This window comes from Pteropus medius, unplaced genomic scaffold, assembly GCF_902729225.1.
Source record: "Pteropus medius unplaced genomic scaffold, Ma_sr-lr_union100, whole genome shotgun sequence".
Taxonomy (NCBI): Eukaryota; Metazoa; Chordata; class Mammalia; order Chiroptera; family Pteropodidae; genus Pteropus; species Pteropus medius.
The window spans coordinates 373,940-396,767 of NW_024340692.1; the positions used below are offsets into that span (position 1 = coordinate 373,940).

At 34.1% G+C, this 22,828-nt stretch overlaps 1 protein-coding gene across 3 annotated transcripts in view; it reads right to left on the bottom strand.

Annotated features, from left to right (window-relative positions):
- FOCAD (focadhesin) overlaps positions 1 to 22,828 on the bottom strand; it is a 262,544-nt gene that overhangs the window by 147,865 nt on the left and 91,851 nt on the right. For all 3 annotated transcript variants that reach the window (XM_039868697.1, XM_039868772.1, XM_039868837.1), the window contains exon 11: positions 18,567 to 18,824. In XM_039868697.1, the coding sequence (XP_039724631.1) occupies positions 18,567 to 18,824 (258 nt within the window). The remainder of the gene's footprint in view (positions 1 to 18,566; positions 18,825 to 22,828) is intronic.

A 22,828-nucleotide genomic window follows, 5' to 3' on the forward strand; every position in this document is an offset into this window, starting at 1 on the left:
ACAATGAGGCATAATTAAATACAGATCAGCTATGTAAGCAACTATGTAATAAAACTGGAGAGATTCAATGCTTTTGAATTTATTAAAATAGTAAATTACAGAACCTAAAGCTATGACAGTCAGGTCAATTTATTGGAATATGAAAAACTATGCAAGACTGACAACGGTAAATGTAAACCAGTCCAAACTACATTTGAGGGGATAAAGATTAAATGACCAACACAAGTTGGCTGAATATAAATATGACTTCAAATCTTTACTTTCCTTCTTTAATGACGAAAATCCTTTGAAGTTTAAATAGGTGGTAAATATCTTATACCATGAATTTTATAAGGTCCTAATTCAGTCTCACATTTAAGACTGACCATTAAATGAGGTCTATACAAATAATGGTAAACAAATAATTAGAATGATATATTAACCAAGAGGATTCACACCCAGGATGATGTAAAATTAACGAAAAAAGCTAGAAACATAAAAAAAAAATTGATTTAAATTTCTTGGAACAAAGAATAACAAAAAAGACTGATTCAATTGTTTGGAGTAGACAGTATACTGATAAGAAATAACAACAACAAAAAATGGATTTAGCAAATTTCTATTTTGCATAATCTTCTGCATTAAAAAAATATTATTAGGTTAGAAAAGTGAAATAAGTGTTAGTAAGAAGACACTGACCTGAGTCACATCCATGATAGAAGGGGACAATGCAAACCAATAGAAAAAAGTTAACCCATGAATGGTTTTAGAAAAACTGCTTAGCTCTTGAGGAGAGGAAATCTTAACACATTACCATGCAATAGATGGGAGACCACCTAGGAATACCAGGTGCTGTAGGCGTTTTTTAAAAAAATACATAAAAAAGTTCCAGATAGATTCCAGAATGAAACATCAAAGAGAATCCAGAAGAAATATTAAGTGAATATTTACATGCTCTCTAGAAAGTGCTCACTAAGCACTGAAACAATAAAAGACTATTAAATAAAGATGGATACAATTTAAAAAGAAGCACATTTACAAACAAAAAGAGCTGCTGAATTAAAAACATCTTAGCATAACAGAAAATCCAATAACATTTAGAAATAAAGTTAAGGAGATAACCCAAAGAGTAGAGTAAAAAAGCAAAGAGAAGGAACTGGGAAAAAAAAAAGAAAATGATAAGACCAGTAAAGGAATTCAGGGTCCAAATAAGAGAAGTTCCAGAAAGAAATCACATGGAACTAATATAATATTGTATGTCAACTGTAAAATAAAAATAATTAATTATAAAAAAGGTTTCGGGAAAAAAGACCAGTAAAGAAATTAATAAAAAAAAAAATTTAAAAAATTCCCCAGAATTTAAGGACATGAATTTCCAGATTTAAAAGAGATGCCAATTATCTAGTACAAATGAATAAAACAGATTCACATAAAGGCACATCATCATGAATTTACAGAGTACCAGGAACAAATAGAAGATCCTACAATCTTTCAGAGAGGAAAAGTAAAAACAAGGAATAGATTCACATAAACATATACTCTGCAATTTAGGAATCACAATAACAATGGATTTCTTCACAGCAACACCACAAACTATGGAAGCAATGGAAGGAAACAAACAAGATCATGAAGAAAAATGGTTCCCAGCCCATAATTCTACACCCAGCCAAAGTAACTCAGTACCTTCCACACAGTAAAGCATTCACTAATAGTTTGCTTTTAAAAAGAAAACCAACATGCATGTGTATGATTATGAACCAATAATCTGATATTCTAAAGAATGCAAAAATGTTTTAAATACAGATTCCCATTCATCTACTCCCAAAAATGGGCAAATCACATAAATCTAAAATTTGACAAGAAAAAAAAAAAAACCAGCAGCAAATAAGAACTTCAAGAACATTTAATCTCACTATTTTTAAAACAAAATTATAATAATTCTCACTAGAGTTTAAAGTGTTTTTAAATAATAAAACTTAAAGATACAGTGAAACAGATTTCTCACATAACTCTGTGGGAATTAAAGGTGATACAATGTTTCTAAAAAGAAAATGTTTAAAATTCACTTAAGAAGTTCAGCTCCAATCTGGGATTTGTTTCAAAATAACATTACAAAACTGGGGACTTTAGACTGGAGGGTACAGAAGATACAGACCAGCTTTGTCATGATAATTGTTGAGCATAAGGAATGTATATGTCAGGTTTATCCTATCTTTATACTAATTTATACTATTCTCCCCACTTTTGAATATGCTTGGAACTTTTCATAAAATGTTAAAAATCTTCTAATCTAGGGTTCTCTCTACATTTTAATAAATGTACTTTTTAAAACAAAAGAGAAATAAAAGCTAAGGGACAAAAGAGCATGTGTTATTTTTATGTCAAAGTCAATCAACTAAAAGAGGTAAAACAAAACAAAAACTTTTATAAAAAAACCAATACAATGTACAAAACATATGCCAGGGGAAAAAATACTATAAATAGGATTTTCTGTTATAACCACAAAGAAAAACGGGCAAAGAAAAACAAAATTCTGTGTTCCTATACTACAGAATAGAAGAATTGAAAAAATGGGTATCTTCAAATATTTAAAAGGCTAACATATAAAAGACAAATAGGTTTGTTTTATGTAATCCCAAGGCCCATATTGAAAGTTGTATATGGGTTTAATACAGAAAAGTTTTTTTAAAAAACACCTAGAGGATAGACTGGGCTGCCCTAAGAGGCATTACATTTTCTATAATCAAAGGTACTCAAAATAAGAGAATGATAACTGCCTACTTAGGAGACATTCAACTTATACATTAAAATATCAAAAAGCAAAAGAGAAAAGGAAATGGTAAGGATTGATTGAGAATCTACTACTTAAAAATATAAAACATAACTCAAATTAATAAAAATTTAAGTAAATATTTGTGTAGAAAATAGTTAACATAACAGGCCTGAGACTGCTGCCACCCTTAAAGCCTTGCTTGCAAAGTTAGCCTTTAGGTAGGATCTTAGAAAGTGGATTTGGAGAGGGTTTCCTACCATTCTTTACTGATATGGGTGTGCTTAAACTGTTTGTTTAAACACAGTATACAAAACGTTGTGCCTGAACTGACCCGCCTCCAATAAAAACCTCAGGCACGAATTCTCTAATGAGCTTCCCTCCTACATAACACTTTGCAAATGTTGCCACGATTTGATGAAGCAGTAATTAACTGCATGTTGTGTGACTCCCCTGGGAGAGGACTCTTGGAAGCCTGTGACCAGTTTCCTCTGAACTTCACCCAATGAACCTTTTCCCTTACTGATTTTGCTTCTTATCCTTTTGCTGTAAAAAGTCATAGTTGTAGTTGCAAATATACGCTGAGTCCTGTGAGTCCTTATAGCAAATTAAGGAACCTGGGGGTCATCTTTAAGACCCCTGACCCAGAATCATTTCATATTTTGCTTTAAAATAAATTATCAATTAAAAAAATGTTATGCAGGACTTTTATAAAGAGTAACTTCTACAGTATTTCTAATATGAATAGTAACAATAAACTCTCTTATGAATTATATACCTAACAATCAAAAACACTTGAGGGCCAACTCCACACTTGATACTATTAGGCTTTAATGATACAACTAAGAAAAGACAGTCCCTACTTAATCTCAATCATTATTGATTGAATAAGCCAAACTCAAATTAAAGATTAAAAATATAGAAAACAGTTTCTATATACATAAATTAAGATATAAGAACAAGAAAACAACAATTCAAGATAGTCCTTGATAAGCGCAAAATACTAAATAGTATAACAATGACTGCTTTTCCTTTTTAGCAGAAGGGAGAAATTCTAGGGCTGGGCAACCCAATACATAGACACTGGTCACATGTGACTATTTAAATTTGAATTTAAATTAATGAAAATTAAATAAAATTAAAGCTCCAGTTACTCAGTCACACTAGCCAAATTTAGAGTGCTTGGTAGTCACATGTGACGAGTGGTCACCATATTAAACAGCAGATTACAGAACAGTTCCATCACTGCAGAAAGGTCTATAGGAAAATGTTGTTCTAAAAGGCTGTTGTGCCCAAGAATGCCTCAGATGTTTGCCATATTATCTGTAATGGCAGCAATAACAACAACAAAAACATAGATGACCTAAACATCTATCAACACAGAAACATATGCATACAGTAAGCTATTAATACACTGTGGAACAGCAGCATCCTTCAAAAACCATAAATCTTGTAAACTAACTGATAGATGGCTATAACATATTAATGAGAAAAACACAAACTGCAAAGAAACATATATAACATAATGCCTTTGTGTGCATATGTGTGAGTATATTGGGGGGAGGTACATTAAGACAAATAGGGTTATTTATGACTACTGTACATAATTCTATATTACTTATTTATATATTATTACTACATATAAATATTATTTTAGTAAAATAAAATGTTATTTTACTAAAATTATTTTCAGCAATGCTTCAAGAAGTGATGAATGGAACTGAAAGTTAAATGACCAGTAGAGACAGGACAAGTAGGCAGAAGAGTAGAAAGTAGGCAAGGTGGCAGTAGAACCCAGCAAAGGCTCAGTGGAGGAATTAGACTGAGGTCAGATTTCCTGCCCATAGAAGACAGATGATGTCAGGGAATAAAGTCTCCCCTACCTTCTTGCTCAGATTATTTTTCAAGGCACATCTAGTCCTTCTTCTTGCTAATGGAACTTGTACATGTTCTTCCTTTTTCAAACTGTTAGTTCGACTATCCATGCACTAACCATGAAAATAATAATTTACAACTATGAAAGTTTAGAACCATGAAAAATATTTTAAAATAATAAACTGTTCGCCCCTTTCTAGGAAAAGAATATTCTAAGTACTGTTTGTCACTCTAGCTTTGTGCACACCTTTTCAGTATACTTCGGGTAACAGTATTAATCCCTAAACTGTTGCCCACACCAGCTTGTGAACACCTTACAGGCAGCAACTCTGTGCCTATTCTTTGTATTTGCTCAGGACCACACACACAGCAAATACTCAGTAAACATGAGCTAAATTAAACTCACAACTAACTTCAGAAGGAAGGGTTACAAAGTTAAGTATTGAGACTGGCTATTTCCACTTAAATAAAGCTACATGATTCTATTACCCTCTTAGTATATTCCTGAAAACCCAGTTTTAAGTATTAATGTTCTTAATCATTTTAAGCTTCTATTCCACTATAGAGACTGCGAGGCTATTTTCAGCAAATTAAATCAATAAGAAGCATATTTCTTATTTACATTTATATCAAAAAAATGAGCAGAGATTTTTTACTATTTCGGCATTATTCAACACAGTAGCCACTAGCCACATGTGGCTAATGAGCACTTACAATGTAGCTAATCTGAATTGAGATGTGCTTTAAGCGTAAATTATAAACCAGATTTGGAAGGTTTAGTACAAAAATTATATATAAAATATTTCACTAATTTGATTAGAATATATATTGAAATAACATTTCAGATATAGTAAAACATTTTTAAAAATAATTTTCCCTATTTATTTTCACTTTTTTATGTGGCTACCACAAAATTTAAACCTATATATGCGGCTCATATTATATTTCTACTGAACAGCACTATTCTCCATTCCTTTTATGTATCTAAATGTAGTTTAAAACACCCATACACACATACACACACACATAAAAAGAGGCACACACAGAAAACAATTAATATCTCTTCATATAGTTGGGGAATGAAGTATGACAATAAGCGCCAAATGGGCAAGACACGTGTTTATCTTGCTAAAGAGCCTGGCAATGCTCCAAGAACATGAGGCGACAGATAAATAATTGTGAAATGAATAAAAGGATCTATGAAAATCAACTACAATTTTAATACACCACTTTTCTTGAGCACTGATTATAAACCAGGTACTATACTCTGGATTATCTCATTTAATCCACACAATGAAGTTAATTAGTTGGGTTCTTCTATTATTCACATTTTACAGATGAGAAAACGCAGGCATCAACCTCCAGTATATTTTGCAATATTATAAGTAATGAAACAATTCCATTTAGAGAGTCTATACAGAAGGTTTACACAATTTTAAGTAATAAATATTTATTGAGTGACTTCTATCACATGGTATTATATTAAATTCTGTGACATTAAGAGAAATTACAGGTTAATGCAATGAAAATATAATAAAAATAATATAAATAAACAGGTATAGTTTAAATACTGTTACAAATAAATCCCACTATAATTATCTCATATCCTACTAAAAATTAACAAGCCTGACTAATAGCTAATAATCCAGCAACACAAAATGTTTGTTGAATTTAGAGAATCCCTTAGAAATCACTGCAAAAACTATCATTTATAGGGTGTTTTACAATGTTTTTTCATGCAGAAGATCTTGTAATCTTTACAACACCCCTGAGAGACAGGTATTAGAAGTTGGGTGGGATCTTACAAGTAGTTAAATTCATTATCTGATCCAGTGATGCTTCTTAACAGACTTTAATTCATGTTCTGTGGCTTATCTTATGGCTACTGTCCAGGATTTGGGGGCAGGGGGATCTTTAGACAGGCCACCCACAAAATTAATCCTGGGTTCCAGATTCCTATGGTCTTCGGAAATATTCTTGTTTTGAGCAAGGCATGAAGACGGTGTAATTAAAAGCTTTCTAAGAGGCTTAAAGAGGCAAGTTTCAGTAACTTAACACTTTGGTGAAAAAGTAAAGCATTCAAATTTAAAATAGCCTTCACAGAATAATCTGACTAGCATCGGTCAGAACCAAGTCATTCCTTATTGAAATCCTTTTTGAAAATATATTTATTAGGGCTCAAATCTTTGTCTATCTTGAAAAAGTAAGCAATATTTAGTATACATTAATGGTCAACTTAATTTTTAATGAGTAAATGACATGACAAGAATGGTTCAGGTACTTGTAAATGCTAAATGTCTGGGTATGTCTTCATTGGCTTTTGAACAGTTTCAAAGAGCAGACATGAGGATTCATTAGCTCTTAGCACATATGAACCTGCTCCAAAGGCAGCCAAGAGAGTTGCCTAGCAACAGCGCATTTTGCATCTCTCATCATCCCCAAAGATGCTGCAGCAGCAGCAGCTAGGTCAAGCCTCTCATTAGCAACCTGACAAAGGGTTTCTATCTCCCATTTTACTAAATTATTTTTATTTCCAGGTGAAACTCAAATATCTATGGATTACTCCTACTGACAATGTATTCCCTTCTCTCTATTCCTTCTTCTAAAAACTCCCATTTCAACAGATATGTTTTAATGAACTGATCAAAATACCTGTAACAAAAGCGGGCATAGAGAAATCCAACAGAATTTATATGACTATTCACATAACTCTAACAGTTCCATATCTTTTAGGCAATAAGGTAAAGAAGCTTAGAAAAAAGAATGAAAAAAGATACTGAAGTCAAATAATGGGAAGGGAAAAAGTCAGTAATTTGACTTCAAAATTAACAAAAAAATTACCCAGATCATTTGTAATGCTATTGGTAGCTATTCTTATTTCTTTCTTATCTCCACCAAACCTAATCTCACCATAGAGCAAAAAGGCAGAAAGTTCCAGAGTGGTAATAAACTATAATGAATGGATTGACAGTTTATAATGACTATAATCCATTGGAAGGGAACTCTGGTTCCCAATTTAATAACTGTGTTATAAAGCTTCATCTCAGATCCATAGCTATTCAAATACTTCTCAAAATATTTCTTAAAATATTTACCATCAACAGGGTTGCCATGAAGAACTAAAATACATACTCATATAATCTTCCTTATATACACTCAAAAGACCCTTAAAAGAAAAATCGACAAAATAAGCAGACAGACTTTTCATTTCATATATTTTAAAGTGCTTAATCCAGATTTTGACATAAACTCTCATGTTAGCATGAATTTCCCTACGGAAAAGATTACAGAATATGCATGACATGTTATGAAAGATAAAGTGTGGTTCTAATAGAACCAGATTAAAAATGGTGTAATGAGGAACATTCAATGGCAATTGTCATCGCACCAAATCAAAAATAAGTAAAATTTTCAAGTGATCTGAAAGGAACAATGTAATTTTTTCCCCGAAGCCCCTCCCCCGCTTTTTAAGCATACAAACAGCCAAAAAGAAAAAAAGAGAATCCTTAGGAGGATTTCCCAGAAGGGTGTCATTTACCACTAAAATATTTCATTCCAGCAGTTGAAAGACCATAAAAGGGTGAATGTCCTCCAGAGTCTCTAATAACGGTAATAGATCTTGTGTTACTATTCACAAGTGACCTCTCAGTCAGGCGATTTAATTTTTCCCCTTGCAGCATGGTTGGTTTCACACACAGTGTAATAACAGTTTTTGCACAACAAGACAATTCATCCGATTAGAAGGACTATATTAAGTCTTTCACGAACAGCATGTGTCACTACAGCTTCAGCTAGGATTTGATTTAAGACAACCTAATACGTGCATGCATGATTCTTCATTTTTCTGTTTTAAAAAAGATTCCTGGACTTTCTTCAGCAATTTTGCAGACCATTGCCTGAACCCTCCCTGGCTTCAAAAATAACTAAGAACTCATCAAATGCTCACTGAGCACTGTAAAACAGGTACCAAGAATTCTCCACCAGGCAACAGAAATGTGCATAAGGTTCCTCGTTTCATGTGGGTAAAATAAAATTCCACTAATGTCTCAAAGGAAGAAAAACATGAAAAGGGATAGAATGGGCATAACTGGTTACTGCAATTACTTTTATGCTTCAATTTCAGCAATGCACCATTAATTATAAAGATAATATGACATTACTGAGAAAAGCTTCAGATAGTGAATTTTGAGCCCTCTGTTTGTAAACCTCAGCAAAGCGCAAAAAAATTGAAAAGTGGAAACCAAAAGAAAAGGTATAAAATGAACCAACCATCTGGAATCTTTACTACAATAAATGGTTTGCCATCATTCACTGCCCACAGAAGCCAAAACCTTAAGAACAAATATACATTTCTTACTGCTTGGCTGATGAGATTAAGGTGGTTAAATCTAGAATCTCTGCAGGAAAAGAAGGGCTATAGTGACAGTTGGAGGAATTCTCAGGGGTTCCCTTAACCTCACTACCTTTAATTGATGCTGATAGACTTAGCTTCCCCTTTCCATCTCTGGATCTGGGCAGACTCCTCTGAGGAGCAGTGTCAGCACTCCTTTGCTACAGGCTCAGACTGTCTTTACAGCTCACATGCCCCAAAAGGATTCTCCTACTGCTCATGGCAAACAGCCCAAGCCTACAAGATTAAGTTCTCTTTAGACTTTTGAGGCAGGTGAGATGCTCTCTTCTGGTTTAATTGTTCCACTCCCTCTAGGAATACTGCTTCTCTCAGCAGAGGCCTGTATACCCGCTAAGCAGACCTATAAAATGAGATGAGACAATTCTATTGTAGTTCTCTTGCCCGTGCTGCCCACATTTTCTTTACAGGACACACTAATACACCTTGCTTTGACAACTAGGCATGCCAATACTGCAGTACTCTCTCCTTCGCTTCTACCATCACCAGAGCTAGCCAGCCCATCACTCCCTTTTAGATTTTTGGGCAGTCGCCAACCCACCATATACATCTGTAGGCTCCAACTGCAAGGGATACACATCCAGCTGGATGGGGGGACGTGGGGTTCTGCTGAAGTCCCTGTCATGAGGCTTAAAATAAGGGGCTAGCACTTGTAGGACTCAGCACTCCAGCAACCTTCTCCAAGAATTCTCCTTTTTCTTTTCAACTACCCTCTCATTTCCTAACTTCTAGACCCTTGATATAAGTGAGGGGTTAAATATCGTAGTAGTACTCAGACATCGAGGTTTATTCCCACTGCTCTACAAGTTCTACCAGGTATTCTGTCTCATTTTGATATCTTAAGGTCCCCACCAAAATGTATCATCCTGTTAATGTAACTTTACCTCCTCTATATCTGACTTCAAGGTTCTTCAGGATCTTGCTTCCAAATGCTTGCCCAGTATCCACTCCAGATCAATTTCCCTTGCCTTATGCATATCCCAGTTTCATATAGTACTACTTGCAGTCACTACCCCAATGGGACCTGCTACACATTTGCGTCTTTGCATATGCTCTTCATCGTGCCTAGAATGCCTCCCCTTTTCCCTGCATCAGAGAAACTGGTGAGTCTCTTCATGTATGTTCCAGAGATACTTACATACCTCCACAATGCCAATTACCATCTGTACTGAACAGTAATTTTCTTGGATCTCTGAAAACAAAGACTATATCCTTTCATCTTAGTATTACTAGAACCTGCCATATAGGAAGTTTGCCATATACATACATACATACATAGACTAAATCAATGACTTGAAAATGCTTGGCAAATAAAATAGGACCTGATAAAAACGAGGTATCTACAGTATTTCAAGCTGAGTGAAAATTCTACTTAATGCTGAGCAAGTTGCACTATTAAAAATTGAATACAATTTGACAAATATACATAAGTAGAGTAAAATGCCACCTCTATAATTATCACTAAAAATAATTCAGGCTAGTAGAAACAATAAAGATAGACAAGACTGGATTAGAGAGAAATGTTAAAGAAATAAAATTCAATTGCTTTCGCAAAAATACTGTAACAAACTAATTAGCCAAGTGTTGCCAAGTACCAGTCCCTGCTGATATGTCTTAATGAATAGATAATTTGATCATTTTAAATTGTCACATTCATTGTACTAATGCAAATGAGCAAACCCAAAGTGCCTAAAAACAATAGCTTCCACATCAGCTTATGTTTTAACTCAGCCTACATCAAATTACTCAGAATCCTAAATTAATAGGATTTTATTTAATAAGATTTTACTATGATCTAACCTAACCTAATCTCTCTCCCTGGACTCCACACTGTTCCTTCTATTAGTTTTGGTAATACATGACAATATTAGAAAACAGTTTATTGTTTCTAGGATGAAAGGTACATACATCTAATATATTTGTGTTAATTCAATCAGGCAATAAAACCGTTATCAAAGCCCAGAACTCTTCAAGGTTATCAGGAAACAAAAACAAGTAAGACAGTTTCTCTTGAGGAATTCATTTTATGAATTTTAAATCTAATTGTAATCTACTGAAAATTTCTTTGAAAAAAGCTTTCATTTAAGATAACTATAGAACACTTTGAAATGCTAACTTGTCCTTACTCATTTCATTCATCTTTAGTACTGTCTGACTCTGTGATACGACAAATTCAGGTTACAAATATTTTTATATGCTTGTTTTAGGTAGAGGAAAAAAAATACATAAACTATCTTATATGCAGACATGATCTACTACCACAGGAATGCTAATAAACAGGAATGACAGGACACATGGTCTCCAAAAGTCCAATCAATACACTGGAAGCCTATCTTCCTTATACACTGTGAGTTCCCCAATAACTGACTTTGTATCCCAAGTTCCAATTAAAATGTATGCCCCAAAGAGGTTCTCCATGACTATGTACTGAATAACTCATTCTTTTGTGCTGTTTCAAGATCCTAAATTAACCGTATAACTTGTCCGGCCTTTTAAATGGTTCAAAACTAACAACCAAGGTGTAATTTTCTCAACATTTTGTAAACATTTTTCAAAATAAAGGAAATACCATAACCTATTTTTTATTCACTAAAAAATATCCCTGTATTTGATTAGATTTTAGAATCTTCCTACTGTCATTAAAAATGAATGAACAAAAAAAGTTAATTTTTGACCATTAAGCAATAACTCAAATTACAACATGCTTACTGAGGCTGATTCACTTAGACCTTCTCAGCCTTTCTCTTGATATGTGCTTACACAAGTCATGACTTTGTGTATAGATATTCTATTCAGGTATAAATATCTGGTTAAATGTGATTTGCCTATTTATAGAAGGGCCAAAGGAAGCTAGCATAATAAAGGCAGAAATAATCACACAAGACTGAAGAGATGGCCAGATTTCAAACAAATGTTGAAGTTCCTTCCTCTCTTAGCATTTAATTACCTTCACACTGACTAGGCCATTCTAAAAAAATATAAAGCTAATGAATCTTCTTTACTTTCAAAAATGTTTTTAAAATGTTTTAACTAAAAGTTGTGGAGAGAGAGTAGAGCATATTGGGTAAACAGCGCAGATCTGGAACTATACGTGCTGAGTTTGAATCCTGCCTTTGCCAATTACTAGCTGTGCAACTTTGGGGAAGTTAATCGAACTCTGTGCCTCAGTTCCTAAACAGTGGTGGTACCCCAAACTTAAAGGGCCGAGTATTCAGAGAGTCAATGAATACATGCAAATAAAATGATTAGAATAGTGACTGGTACAGAAAAGTATGTAAATATTGGCTGTTTTTATTAGCTATTACTTTGTTCAAGAACTTAGTTGAGCTTCTAAATGAGTAGACTGCATTTAAACCTAGAGAGGTGACATGGGTTTCTTCTGTAAATGTAAGAAAATGTTTCCTTAAATAAGACTCTTCTGATTTGAAGGGCTGACTATGGAAGGGCTGGGCTGAAGAATGAATAATAAGGGATATCAACTGGCAGCTCACTTTAGGGTGTCTGGCCATGATGCAAGTAGGCAAGGGACCAATACCCCCTCCCTTCCCTCCCTGCCCATTGACTAAATTAGAAAAATTTTATTCAGGCAATGGTGGACTTCAGTGTATTTTTCCCCTTGAGCAGAATTCCTCATGGCCATTATAAAATTCAAAGTTACCAAAAAATGTGCTGATTCCCCTCTGAGTCTTTCACCCGCACGAGAAGCCAATCCTAAGATTTTAACCAGGAGACAAAGCTACTGTTACCTGATACTCACATGGGGGCAGACAGTCTCCACTGTTCTCAGTGCAGTTCTGGGCCCTATCCTCACCAAACTTCATCAACCCGCACCATTTCTGATACGCTGTGTTCAGTGACACAAGACAAATGACTTTTCTTGCAGTATATTAGTAAGCTAGTGTCACGGTGATATAGGTTTGAACTGAAAATCACAAATAAATTTTTCAGTCAGAATTTTAAGAAATTTATAATCTATAGACTCCTCCAAAGAAACTCAGAACTGCCTCCCTGAACATAAACTCTGGGCTTCAGGCAAAAAAAAAAGAAAAGAAAAGAAAAGAAAAAGTAAAAAAGTACAAAAGTAAAAAAAGTAAAAAGTTAAAAGGTTCAAACGCCAGCTAAAAACATATGATTCTACAGATATCTATGTGGGTTTTCTAATGAAGAAATAAACATATTGCCACAGGAAGAAACAGATATCTGACTTTGTATTTGGTCCATGTTTCTCTTTGTCTAATCGCTTTATGCTGGCAAGCTCATCCCAATTTTGCTCTAGGCATAATCGATGTGATAGCTCCAAGGGTATACTAGTATAGCACTCCTTATCTTAATGTTCTTTATTGAAAGTACTGTATATTCTGGCTTCTTTTCGCTAGTGTGAAAAACAACCAGACTTCAGGAAGCAGACTGACTTCAGGGGGTAGCAATTCACAGAACTTTGGTGACAATAGAAGAGTGCAAAGTGTCCAAAGACTCTTTGTGCAAGTTCTTTTGCAGAATATATTTTCTCCTTTTCTCAGCATAACTTACAGACCATTAAATTTCACACATTTCCTATTCATTTGCTATGTTAAAATATGGCTTATGACCCTAAGTAGAACTATCACAGGATTCTGCCTTGAAAGTCAACTTTTTACTATTTGATAATATATGACTTTTAAAAGACCAGTAAGTCATGGGCCATGAACCTAGCCACATAAATGATTTCAAATGGCTCAAAAGTGGGTATACTTTTACAAATGGAACAAATTAAGCCCTAAAAACATTAAAGGATAAAATAAAATTATCAAAGATAGCAATTGTTCCCATTAAGCAAGACCTTTAGCTAGATTTAACAACCAAAATATCAAAAAGAAGTGGCCTCAGAGTTGTAAAATGCAAGTAAAAACAAAATAAAACAAAAACACAACTCTATCCTCACTTCCAAGCAAGAGAAGCAAGCACCAAAGATTTGAAAGAGGTACTGAGTTTCACAGAACTTACAGCTTCCTTCAGCATTTCTCTTATTCTCTAGGATATAATGCTTCAAGTGAGGAACTCTCAATACCAACAGCTAAAGAGAAGTTACAGTTAATAATATAGCTAATATAATAACTATAATATTTAATACATTTCTAATAATTATAATTACTATATATTTAATATATTAATAAGTATACACTAAGTAATTAGCTAATAATATAGTTAATACAGCTAAGCTAATAGATACTAGAGAAGGTTTTAAAAGGTAAGTAATACCTCTTCCTTCTCAAAGGGTCAAGGGCCAGAGAAACATCATGAGGGATGAGTGGGGGGAGTCCCAGGTAGATATAGAAGAGTGTACCTGAAGCTGCCAGAGGAAACATGGTGGCAATTACTGGAATCCAAAGTCGGAGTTGGCAACTAACTAAACATAAAATCATAAATGAAAGAGAAGGATAGGCATAGAGGAAGAAAAAGTAAGGTTTCTGGTTGAAAGTCTTAGAAGCAAGATACAATCATGTATATGGAATGGGATAAGTACAAAACTTGTGCTATCACCTATTGTGTACTGGAGGCACACAGTGCAGATGACAGAGCCAGATGTGGTTCTTCACAAGTGAGATGTCATTATGCTGGGCTCTCATAGATGGGGAAATAGAATGTCAATCAACACTTGTTGATTAAGTTATTAACCTCTTAAGGAAGTTATGTCAGCCTTAGACAGTTCCAAAATGTCCACAATCATGTTACACAGATTGGTCAATCATTGGCTAAAGGTTGAAATATGATTTGATATTACCCTTAAAAAGCTATAAAACAGAACATGTCTGCATTCGGCCTGAGGTCCACATTATAGCCTATGTTTAACATTCAATAACCATCGGTTTCATATCATATGTGACCAGATCCTGGATAAATCAGAGGTAGGAAATAGCTCTCTTTTTATCTCTGAAGAGGAAAGAATAAGGCCAACTAGACACTTTTATACATGAGACATGAAGCCATGTACTCCGACTGTCATTCAGGCATCTCTGAAGGCAGCCTGAATAATTTATCTCAAAATGTAAAAATAAATAAATAAATAATAATGATAACATTACTCAGTTGTCAGAAAGGCAGTAAGTGTTATATAAACATAACCAAAAAGCATGTGAATCTATCAACTGCTATTGCCGAGGGGGCGGGGGGACAGAAATTCAGGAAATAGTTGGCACTCCATTTATTATAACCACAGACTATAATATAAAAACCTGTCTTTAAAGTAAATCCATGTATTTAAAACTTTCAAGATCCATGGAAATTCACACAGGATGCTCATTCTTGGATCTCTCCCCAGGACACTCTAAGACATTCCCTCCAAGAACATAAAAAAGCATTCAACTTTTACTGAGCACTGCCTGACCTGAGCTTGTATCTTCTGCAAATTAAGTCTCATGTCCAGGTGAGAAAACTATAGGGATTATTAGTAACTGCTGACAGCATTTCAAGATATGGGGGGGAAAAGTTTCTTATTTTTTTTTTAAGTGTTGATTTATTGCTATAGCTTTGGATATCTAGTTATTTTAACATCATCTGTATCCAGTCAACTCTAAAACGGTACTCACAAGGTCAGTTCCCTTTAGACTATTTAGTGTCATAATCTTCCATGGCCCTACATGTATTAAACCTAATGGAAAATGCATTCCACAGGGAAATCAAGTGAGAAACTAAGGATTAAAAACTCATTGGGAAAGGGAGATCCATCAAACTGCACAACAGGAAGTAACAGAATCACATTTTTTTAAAAGCACATTTTCTTACCATTATGAATACTAATTTAACATCATTAGTTTATATTGATAATTTGTATTGCTATTAACTAATATTACTAAAAATAATTTCTATTAATACTTTAGAATAACAATAATACCAAAACATACTTCACATATGGCCCTCTTTCAATATTTGTCAAACAAACACAATACTTAGATAAGTGTACTGCAGGCAGCAAATTCTACTATAGAGGTTAAGTGACCACCAAAATGGATGCAGAAGACAGCCTCTAAATTCTTACTCTTACCTATTTACTTAGCTCCTGCTCATTAGTAGTCCACGACTTTTCTTTACTATCAACTCCCACATGAATTTAAGCCAATGATTGCTTATACATAATATAGCTTCTTTTTATAAGGTGAGAAAAGACAAACACACATGAATATGAATACATTTCATGTAGTCTTGTCAACCTAAAGAAATAGAAAACATTCCTCCAATAATAAATTGCAACACTAATATTTGAATAGAATCTACTCCAACTATCTACTTACAATCAGAAAACTTGTTTTTTTCAAAATATTCACTCTTCTTTTGGCTGCTTTGCTTTGTAGCGAAAGGCCAGTGAAATGATATAAAATGGGCACTTCATAAAGAAAAGTGAGGGAAAAAATCTGATATCCTACTTCTAGGATACTTGTTTTGTCCTTTTCGAAACACTTAACTCCACTTCCAAGTTCTTATTAATAATATTGTCTTTGTTTCTTCATGAATTTGAGTAATTATATCTAAACATTTACCCCACCATTTGTCTTAACAAACACAATTACACCAGGTATTTTTCCTCATTACTTAAAACTACCCAAAAAGTAACCAAAAGAATGTAACGACTTCGATTTATAGCGCTGCTTCTTAATAAACATTCACTGAATAAATGAACCTGAATGGTCACTCTAGTGCTTCCCAACTTTTTTCATTTCACGGCACACATGAAAAATAATGTTTATAAGGATACTAGGGTGAATAAATGAAACACCAGGTGGCCAGAAGCTACCAGCAAAGGACTTCTGGCACCCTGAGCTTAGACAACCTGGCTCCCTGACAGCTGAGAGTTGGCGGGGGACAGGGATAATATCTTAACATACCTGAAACTCAAAACACTAATTGAGAAGTTCTCCACATTTTTTTCTATTTCACATACTCCCACTTTTATTACCAGGAAACTATTTTTCCTTTAGGGACTGATCCCTCCCTCATTCCACATGATCCTAGTGGCATAGATAATTTTAAGCCCCTGACACTTTACCCACCTCCATTCTACCCAGGATCACCAATTAAAGTGCCCCATTATCCTGGCCAATGGTTGATCCCATTTGGGCACCTGACCCAAGCAAAGCCAATCCAAATATCTCTACCACTCTCTTCCTTTTGGATTGTGAATATAAGGTTATAAGGCTTTGGGCTTCCAGTCAATTCAGAGAAGAAAGAAACTGCAATGAATACACTGTCTAAGCCATGTTTATTCTAAATTCTAGAGCTAATAAAAACAGTTTAAAACAGATGGGTTTCTGTGACTCATAACAGAAAGTATCACCCTAGAATTTCAAAGACTCGATGCATTTCCTGAGTATCTATATATACACATATTGATCTCATCTATGTTTAATATCGGCAGCATACACAGATCAAGTAACCCACTAGATGACTTTTTTAGATAATCTCCAGACATTATCTGTGTGTTAACGATTCTAAAGAGATTATCCTACAAAGTGTCAACGCTGAAAGAAAACATTTGGTAGAAGCAAGATCATTACAGAAGGTGAAGGCAGAAATAAAGTAGGAGGCAAAGGAACTTTGTGTACATTACAGAATCAGACCAGAAGAGGTCTGGTCAGAAGGAAAACTAATTGTGAGATAGCAGCAGTTGTTTCCCTGACAAAAAGGAATAAACATGACAAATTGGGGACAAAAAGGAATTCCAAACACTTTAACTTCATAGCTTAAACATTTATCCACCTTCACCACCAATTTTTTCCTATGGGAATACATAATTTTCCATAAAGAGATGGACTTTTTTTCCCTCACCAAGCTTGAAAAGAAACACAAGCACAGATACCAATAAACAAGAAATAATAAAAATACCATATCTACTTGGTAAGAAAACCCTTCACTTCACAGGAAATGTGTTCTAGAGATTCTACCCAATAGAAAAAAATTAGAGTACTATGCTAAATATATGGTTAGTTTAAAAGTGGTGGGGGGAAGCTTATTAATGTCTGACTGTTTTCTTATTACACTCTAAGCCCTGGGAAGATAGCAAAATGATTGTTTATCCTTACATCCCAACATAGTGATCAGTACTATATATAGCAAGGACACAATTTTTTTGTTTATTAAATGAAGATAAGATCAAATTTCAACAAGTCAAAAAGATTAATGCCTGTCGTATAGGTAACTTTAAACTGAATTATTTTTTGCCCACATTAAAAGATCAATTTTAGAACTAAAGGATATTCATTTTGGAATAGGCTCCAAGAGTTAACAAAAGCATTACAAAGGAGCAAATTCAGCAATAAACAAAAATACCAGAATAGCATTATATGCAGATTTCCTTGCAAAATGTGTTCTCATTAAAGAAATGTTTGCATCATTAAGTATACATTAACTCAGCATAAGGAGAAAAAAAGAACAAATTGGGAACATAAGAACAGCAACCCATAATTAAAACTTTGATAAAAATCATCCATGAAGTAAGAATAATCTATAATTCCAACAGTTAAGCTTTACAGCCATTCCTGTTCCATTATTTTCTTGCTTTACCTGAGAGGAATCTGCTTGGGCTAATTTTGTAGTGACCTTCAGTATTTGGCGAAGATTTCTTCCTTTATCTTCAACAAGGAGGTGAGCCAGCAGAAGAAAAACATGCACAGGGATCACTGTAGTGACAGGGAGCAATGACTCTACTGAAGCCAACCAGTCACTCACTGAAGACTCTTCTCTCATTACTTCAAGGATCCTCCAGGCTGTAAATATTGACCCATACATGCTGGTTATGGGGAAGACAAGCTTGTAGGGCAGCTGAAAAATAAACACAAAAAATACATGAGTAAATGAGATATATTTGATAGAAATATATTTGACATTCATATTTTATATTTCATTACGAAATCAATCCTCCCAACAAAATACAAAATGTTCAATTCCTGCCCCAAACCTCTCTGCACATATTTGAGCTAATAGGATTACATTGAGAAAAGAGCTGTTATATGGAACTCTAAAACAGTTTATCACTATTTTTCCTTGTATTTACCATTTGCTCCCAGTTAAAGCAGAAAAAAAAAAAGTGGATCAATAAATAAGATCCAGAGGCAAAAGAGTTTGGAAAAAGCCACTGTCACTAAGAAAATATTCACCAATGAGAGGGAAAATAGAAAGAAAAAAAAAAACACTATTTGCCCAACTCCAATCCCTGGTAAAAAGCAGCCCTGGGCAGATGGCAGACTTGGACTGAGGACAATTCATTTTTTGTAATCGACAGTACGTTGACAGGAACAGAGTCGGTTCAGCTGGAGCCTGGGAATTCATTAATAATTGTGAATAACTTCTGCAATAAGAAATAGCCTGACAGCTCTAAACTGAAACGATACTCAAAGAAGATGCTATGCTTATGTCAATCTGAGAAATGGCTCCTTACAGTAATAAAGTAGTGCAGTCAGGGACAGAGAATGGATAGAACTCTGCCAAGGTGAGCTGAGTGCCCAGATGGCTCAGGAGAAGCCACAGACATTAAAGAAACATTAGTATTGCCTATGAATAAAATGATTAGAGTATAATGATACAATTTAGAAATCTCTAAATTATCCAATAACTGTCCTATTATTGGAGATTAACTTATATGAATAAGGATAACAATTGAAAGTATGGGAAGTAAAAGTTAAGCTTTATAAAAAAACTTTAATAGCTTTATTGAGATATGATTCACATGCCATAAAATCCATCCTTTTAAAGTTTACAACTCAGTGGATTTTAGTAATTGATAGTTTTATAACCGTCATTACTATCTAATTTTAGAACATTTTTATTACCCCAAAAGGAAATCCCATATCCATTAACCATCACTCTTCATTCTCTTGATCCCCACTCCAACCTGCAGTAACCACTAATCCACTCTGTTTCTATTTTGGCTATTTCATATAATAGGAACCACACAACATGGGGTCTTTTTTGACTAGCTTCTTTAATTTAGCATGTTTTCAAGGCTCATCCATATTGTAGCTCGTATCAATATTTCGTGTCACTGTCAAATAATATTCCATTGTATGGATATACAATATTTTGTTTATCCATTCATCAATTAATGGACCAATGTCCATTAATTTCCACTTTTATGAATAATGCTATGAACATTCCTGTAAGTTTTTGTGAGGACATAGGTCTTCAGTATCTTAAGTATATGCTTAAGAGTGGAGATAATATTTATTTGAAAGCAAACGTCACTTTAAAAACAAACAAGGAAGCTCTATCTTTATTGATATGAAAAGATCTCCCACATGAAAATACAAGTTACAAATAGTATGCCTGGAATACTACCAATTTTTTTTTTTAAGGGCTGGAGTGTGGAGAGATTATATATTTGTATTTGCTTGTATATGCAAAGAAAAGTATCTAGACAAATAAAGAAATATACACTAATTTTCATTTTCAATTTGAGAGAGTAGAAACTGGACAATCAAATTTTATAAATTTTATAAAATTAAATATCTAAATTTATAGCGCTCCCTCTAAAAGATTTTTTCCCAAGATGAAATTCATTAAAGACAAGTCAATTTCTTTAGACTAATGACAAACAGCGTTTGATTTGAGATTTAAAAGATGAGGATTTCAGCTGTTAGGCAATTTCTCAGAGCCTTACTTTTCTTATTTGTAAAATGGGAGTTACGACTACCTTCCTGCCCAGATTATTGAGGTAGATAATGAGACAATGTCAATAAAGAACCTAGCACAGTACCTAAAGTTGCAAAATACAGAGAAATATTATCACTGTCATCTTTAGGAGAGGAAAAATAAAACTGGTGGATATGGGCATAAAAGAAAATAATTGGAAATCACCATGAACCATAATTAAGTTGAAAGCAGCAACATTACAGAGATATGATAGAGTAAACACACTGTAAGAGAAAAGCAATCCTACTTGAAGTATTATGTCCAGGTTTAGGCTCTGTTTTTTGTCTGTCTAAGGTTAGAGTAGCAGGAGAAAGGCACAGTGTTGAATAAGACATCACAGAACAGTCTCTCTATCACAGCGCATGGCAGGCATGGCCCACTGGAACGGTCCCCAGGGCAAAGATGCAACCAAGGATTTTCAGCACCAGCCACCAAATCCTGGCCCCACAGCCTGTGGGAGGACCTGTGAAAGCACTGATAGGCTCTGTGTTTCAGAGAAGAAAGTAGGTGTTTAAAAATAAAACTTAATGATGTTAGGCAAGTTACATCTCAATTAAAAAAAGAAACCATAGAAAAAATAACATTTCAGTGAATGGTTATAAAACATCTTTTATAGACATAAAAGAATTGATTATCTTTATTTTTAAAAAGCTTTTAATAAAAATGTTCAGTTATGTTAAGTATTAATAAAGCAGACATCTGCTAGTAATACTTCTTGGTCTAAAGAGGTCTAAAAAAGAAATTGTGAATACAGGTGAACAATATATATTTTCATTAACTTTAAAGAATAACTGTTCATCTATCATAATAATTAAACGAGGCTTAACAAAATTGAGTCAAGATTTGATCAGAAGGGGCATGGAAACTCACCCTGGAGACCATGAAAAGTAGAACAGGTTTTTGCTAGAAGGGATTTAATCACTCACCAGACCAGAAACAGAAGACTGGACTAGGTAAAGTCTCAAGGTCTTTCTGCTCTCTACCTCTGTTAAGAATCTAGTCAAGGGCTGAGAGGCTTTCAAATGGTCGATTATCACCAAAAGAACATATACCATCCTCAGTATCCATGTTATTCAGAAGATAATGATAGAAGCACAAGCTCTAAGTCTTGGTAATTCTTTTTAAATTCCAACCAAAAGCTTTTAAGAAACCAGTTTACCTCAACTTTCCACTGATTTACTGTTTCCCTGGAAGTCTGAAATGTTTGCTATTTACTAGTAATTAATTCTTTTTATTAAGCACTTGTTTGTTCAAATTACCACTATGGCTTCTCTTTCCTGACTGAACCCTGACTCATACAATGGTTCTTTCCTTCCACCCCACCTCCACCCTCCACCACATTCTCTGGGGGCAGGGGTAGCAAGATTTTAAGCAGTTTAGAATTTACAAGTGTTTGATTTTTTTTTCACCTAAGAGAACACAAATTGGTGGTTTTAAATATCACATTTATTAGCCTAATAGAAAAGGATCCTGTTTTCCACACAACACTAAGAAATATTAAAAGCTTATTAGATTATATCTTTTTTTTATTTTAAAGAGATGAATAACTGCTTTGCTATCTTACATTTTTTAATTCTTAAAATTTGAAATAAGTTAAAAATCTGTTTTATTTCATGGTTATCAACACTTCAGAAAGAGGACAGGTAATACAGAATTGCATGGTGCAGGATATCTACCCTTGTTTTCGTTTGCCAGAAGCAGTGTGCTTCTGAAGAACTGCTGTAGTTGTAAATCAAATACTCTAAGTCAGAGTCACCAATCTAAAAAGAAATAATAAAAATAAAAACTAAAAAATCTGTGGTTTTTATACAAAGATCTCTCTGTAATAAATCAAGATGATAAGTGAAATTATCAGATTCACACATTCCTTGCTGAACAGAAATTTACTGAATGTCTGCCACGTGGTAAACAATGGGTCAGGTGTTGAGGATGCAAAGATAACCTAGGATGTTATTTCTTTAAGTATGTGAAAAATAGGAAAGTGTTCAATTTAACAAGTGGCTCACATATCTTAATTATCTTATATCTATGATCACCTGAAAAAGATAAAGCAGAAACACAGAGTTGAAAAAATACAAAAAGTTCAACAAGTGTTGCAATTTAAATATTAACATGCTTAGAAAATAAAAGCAAAGCAT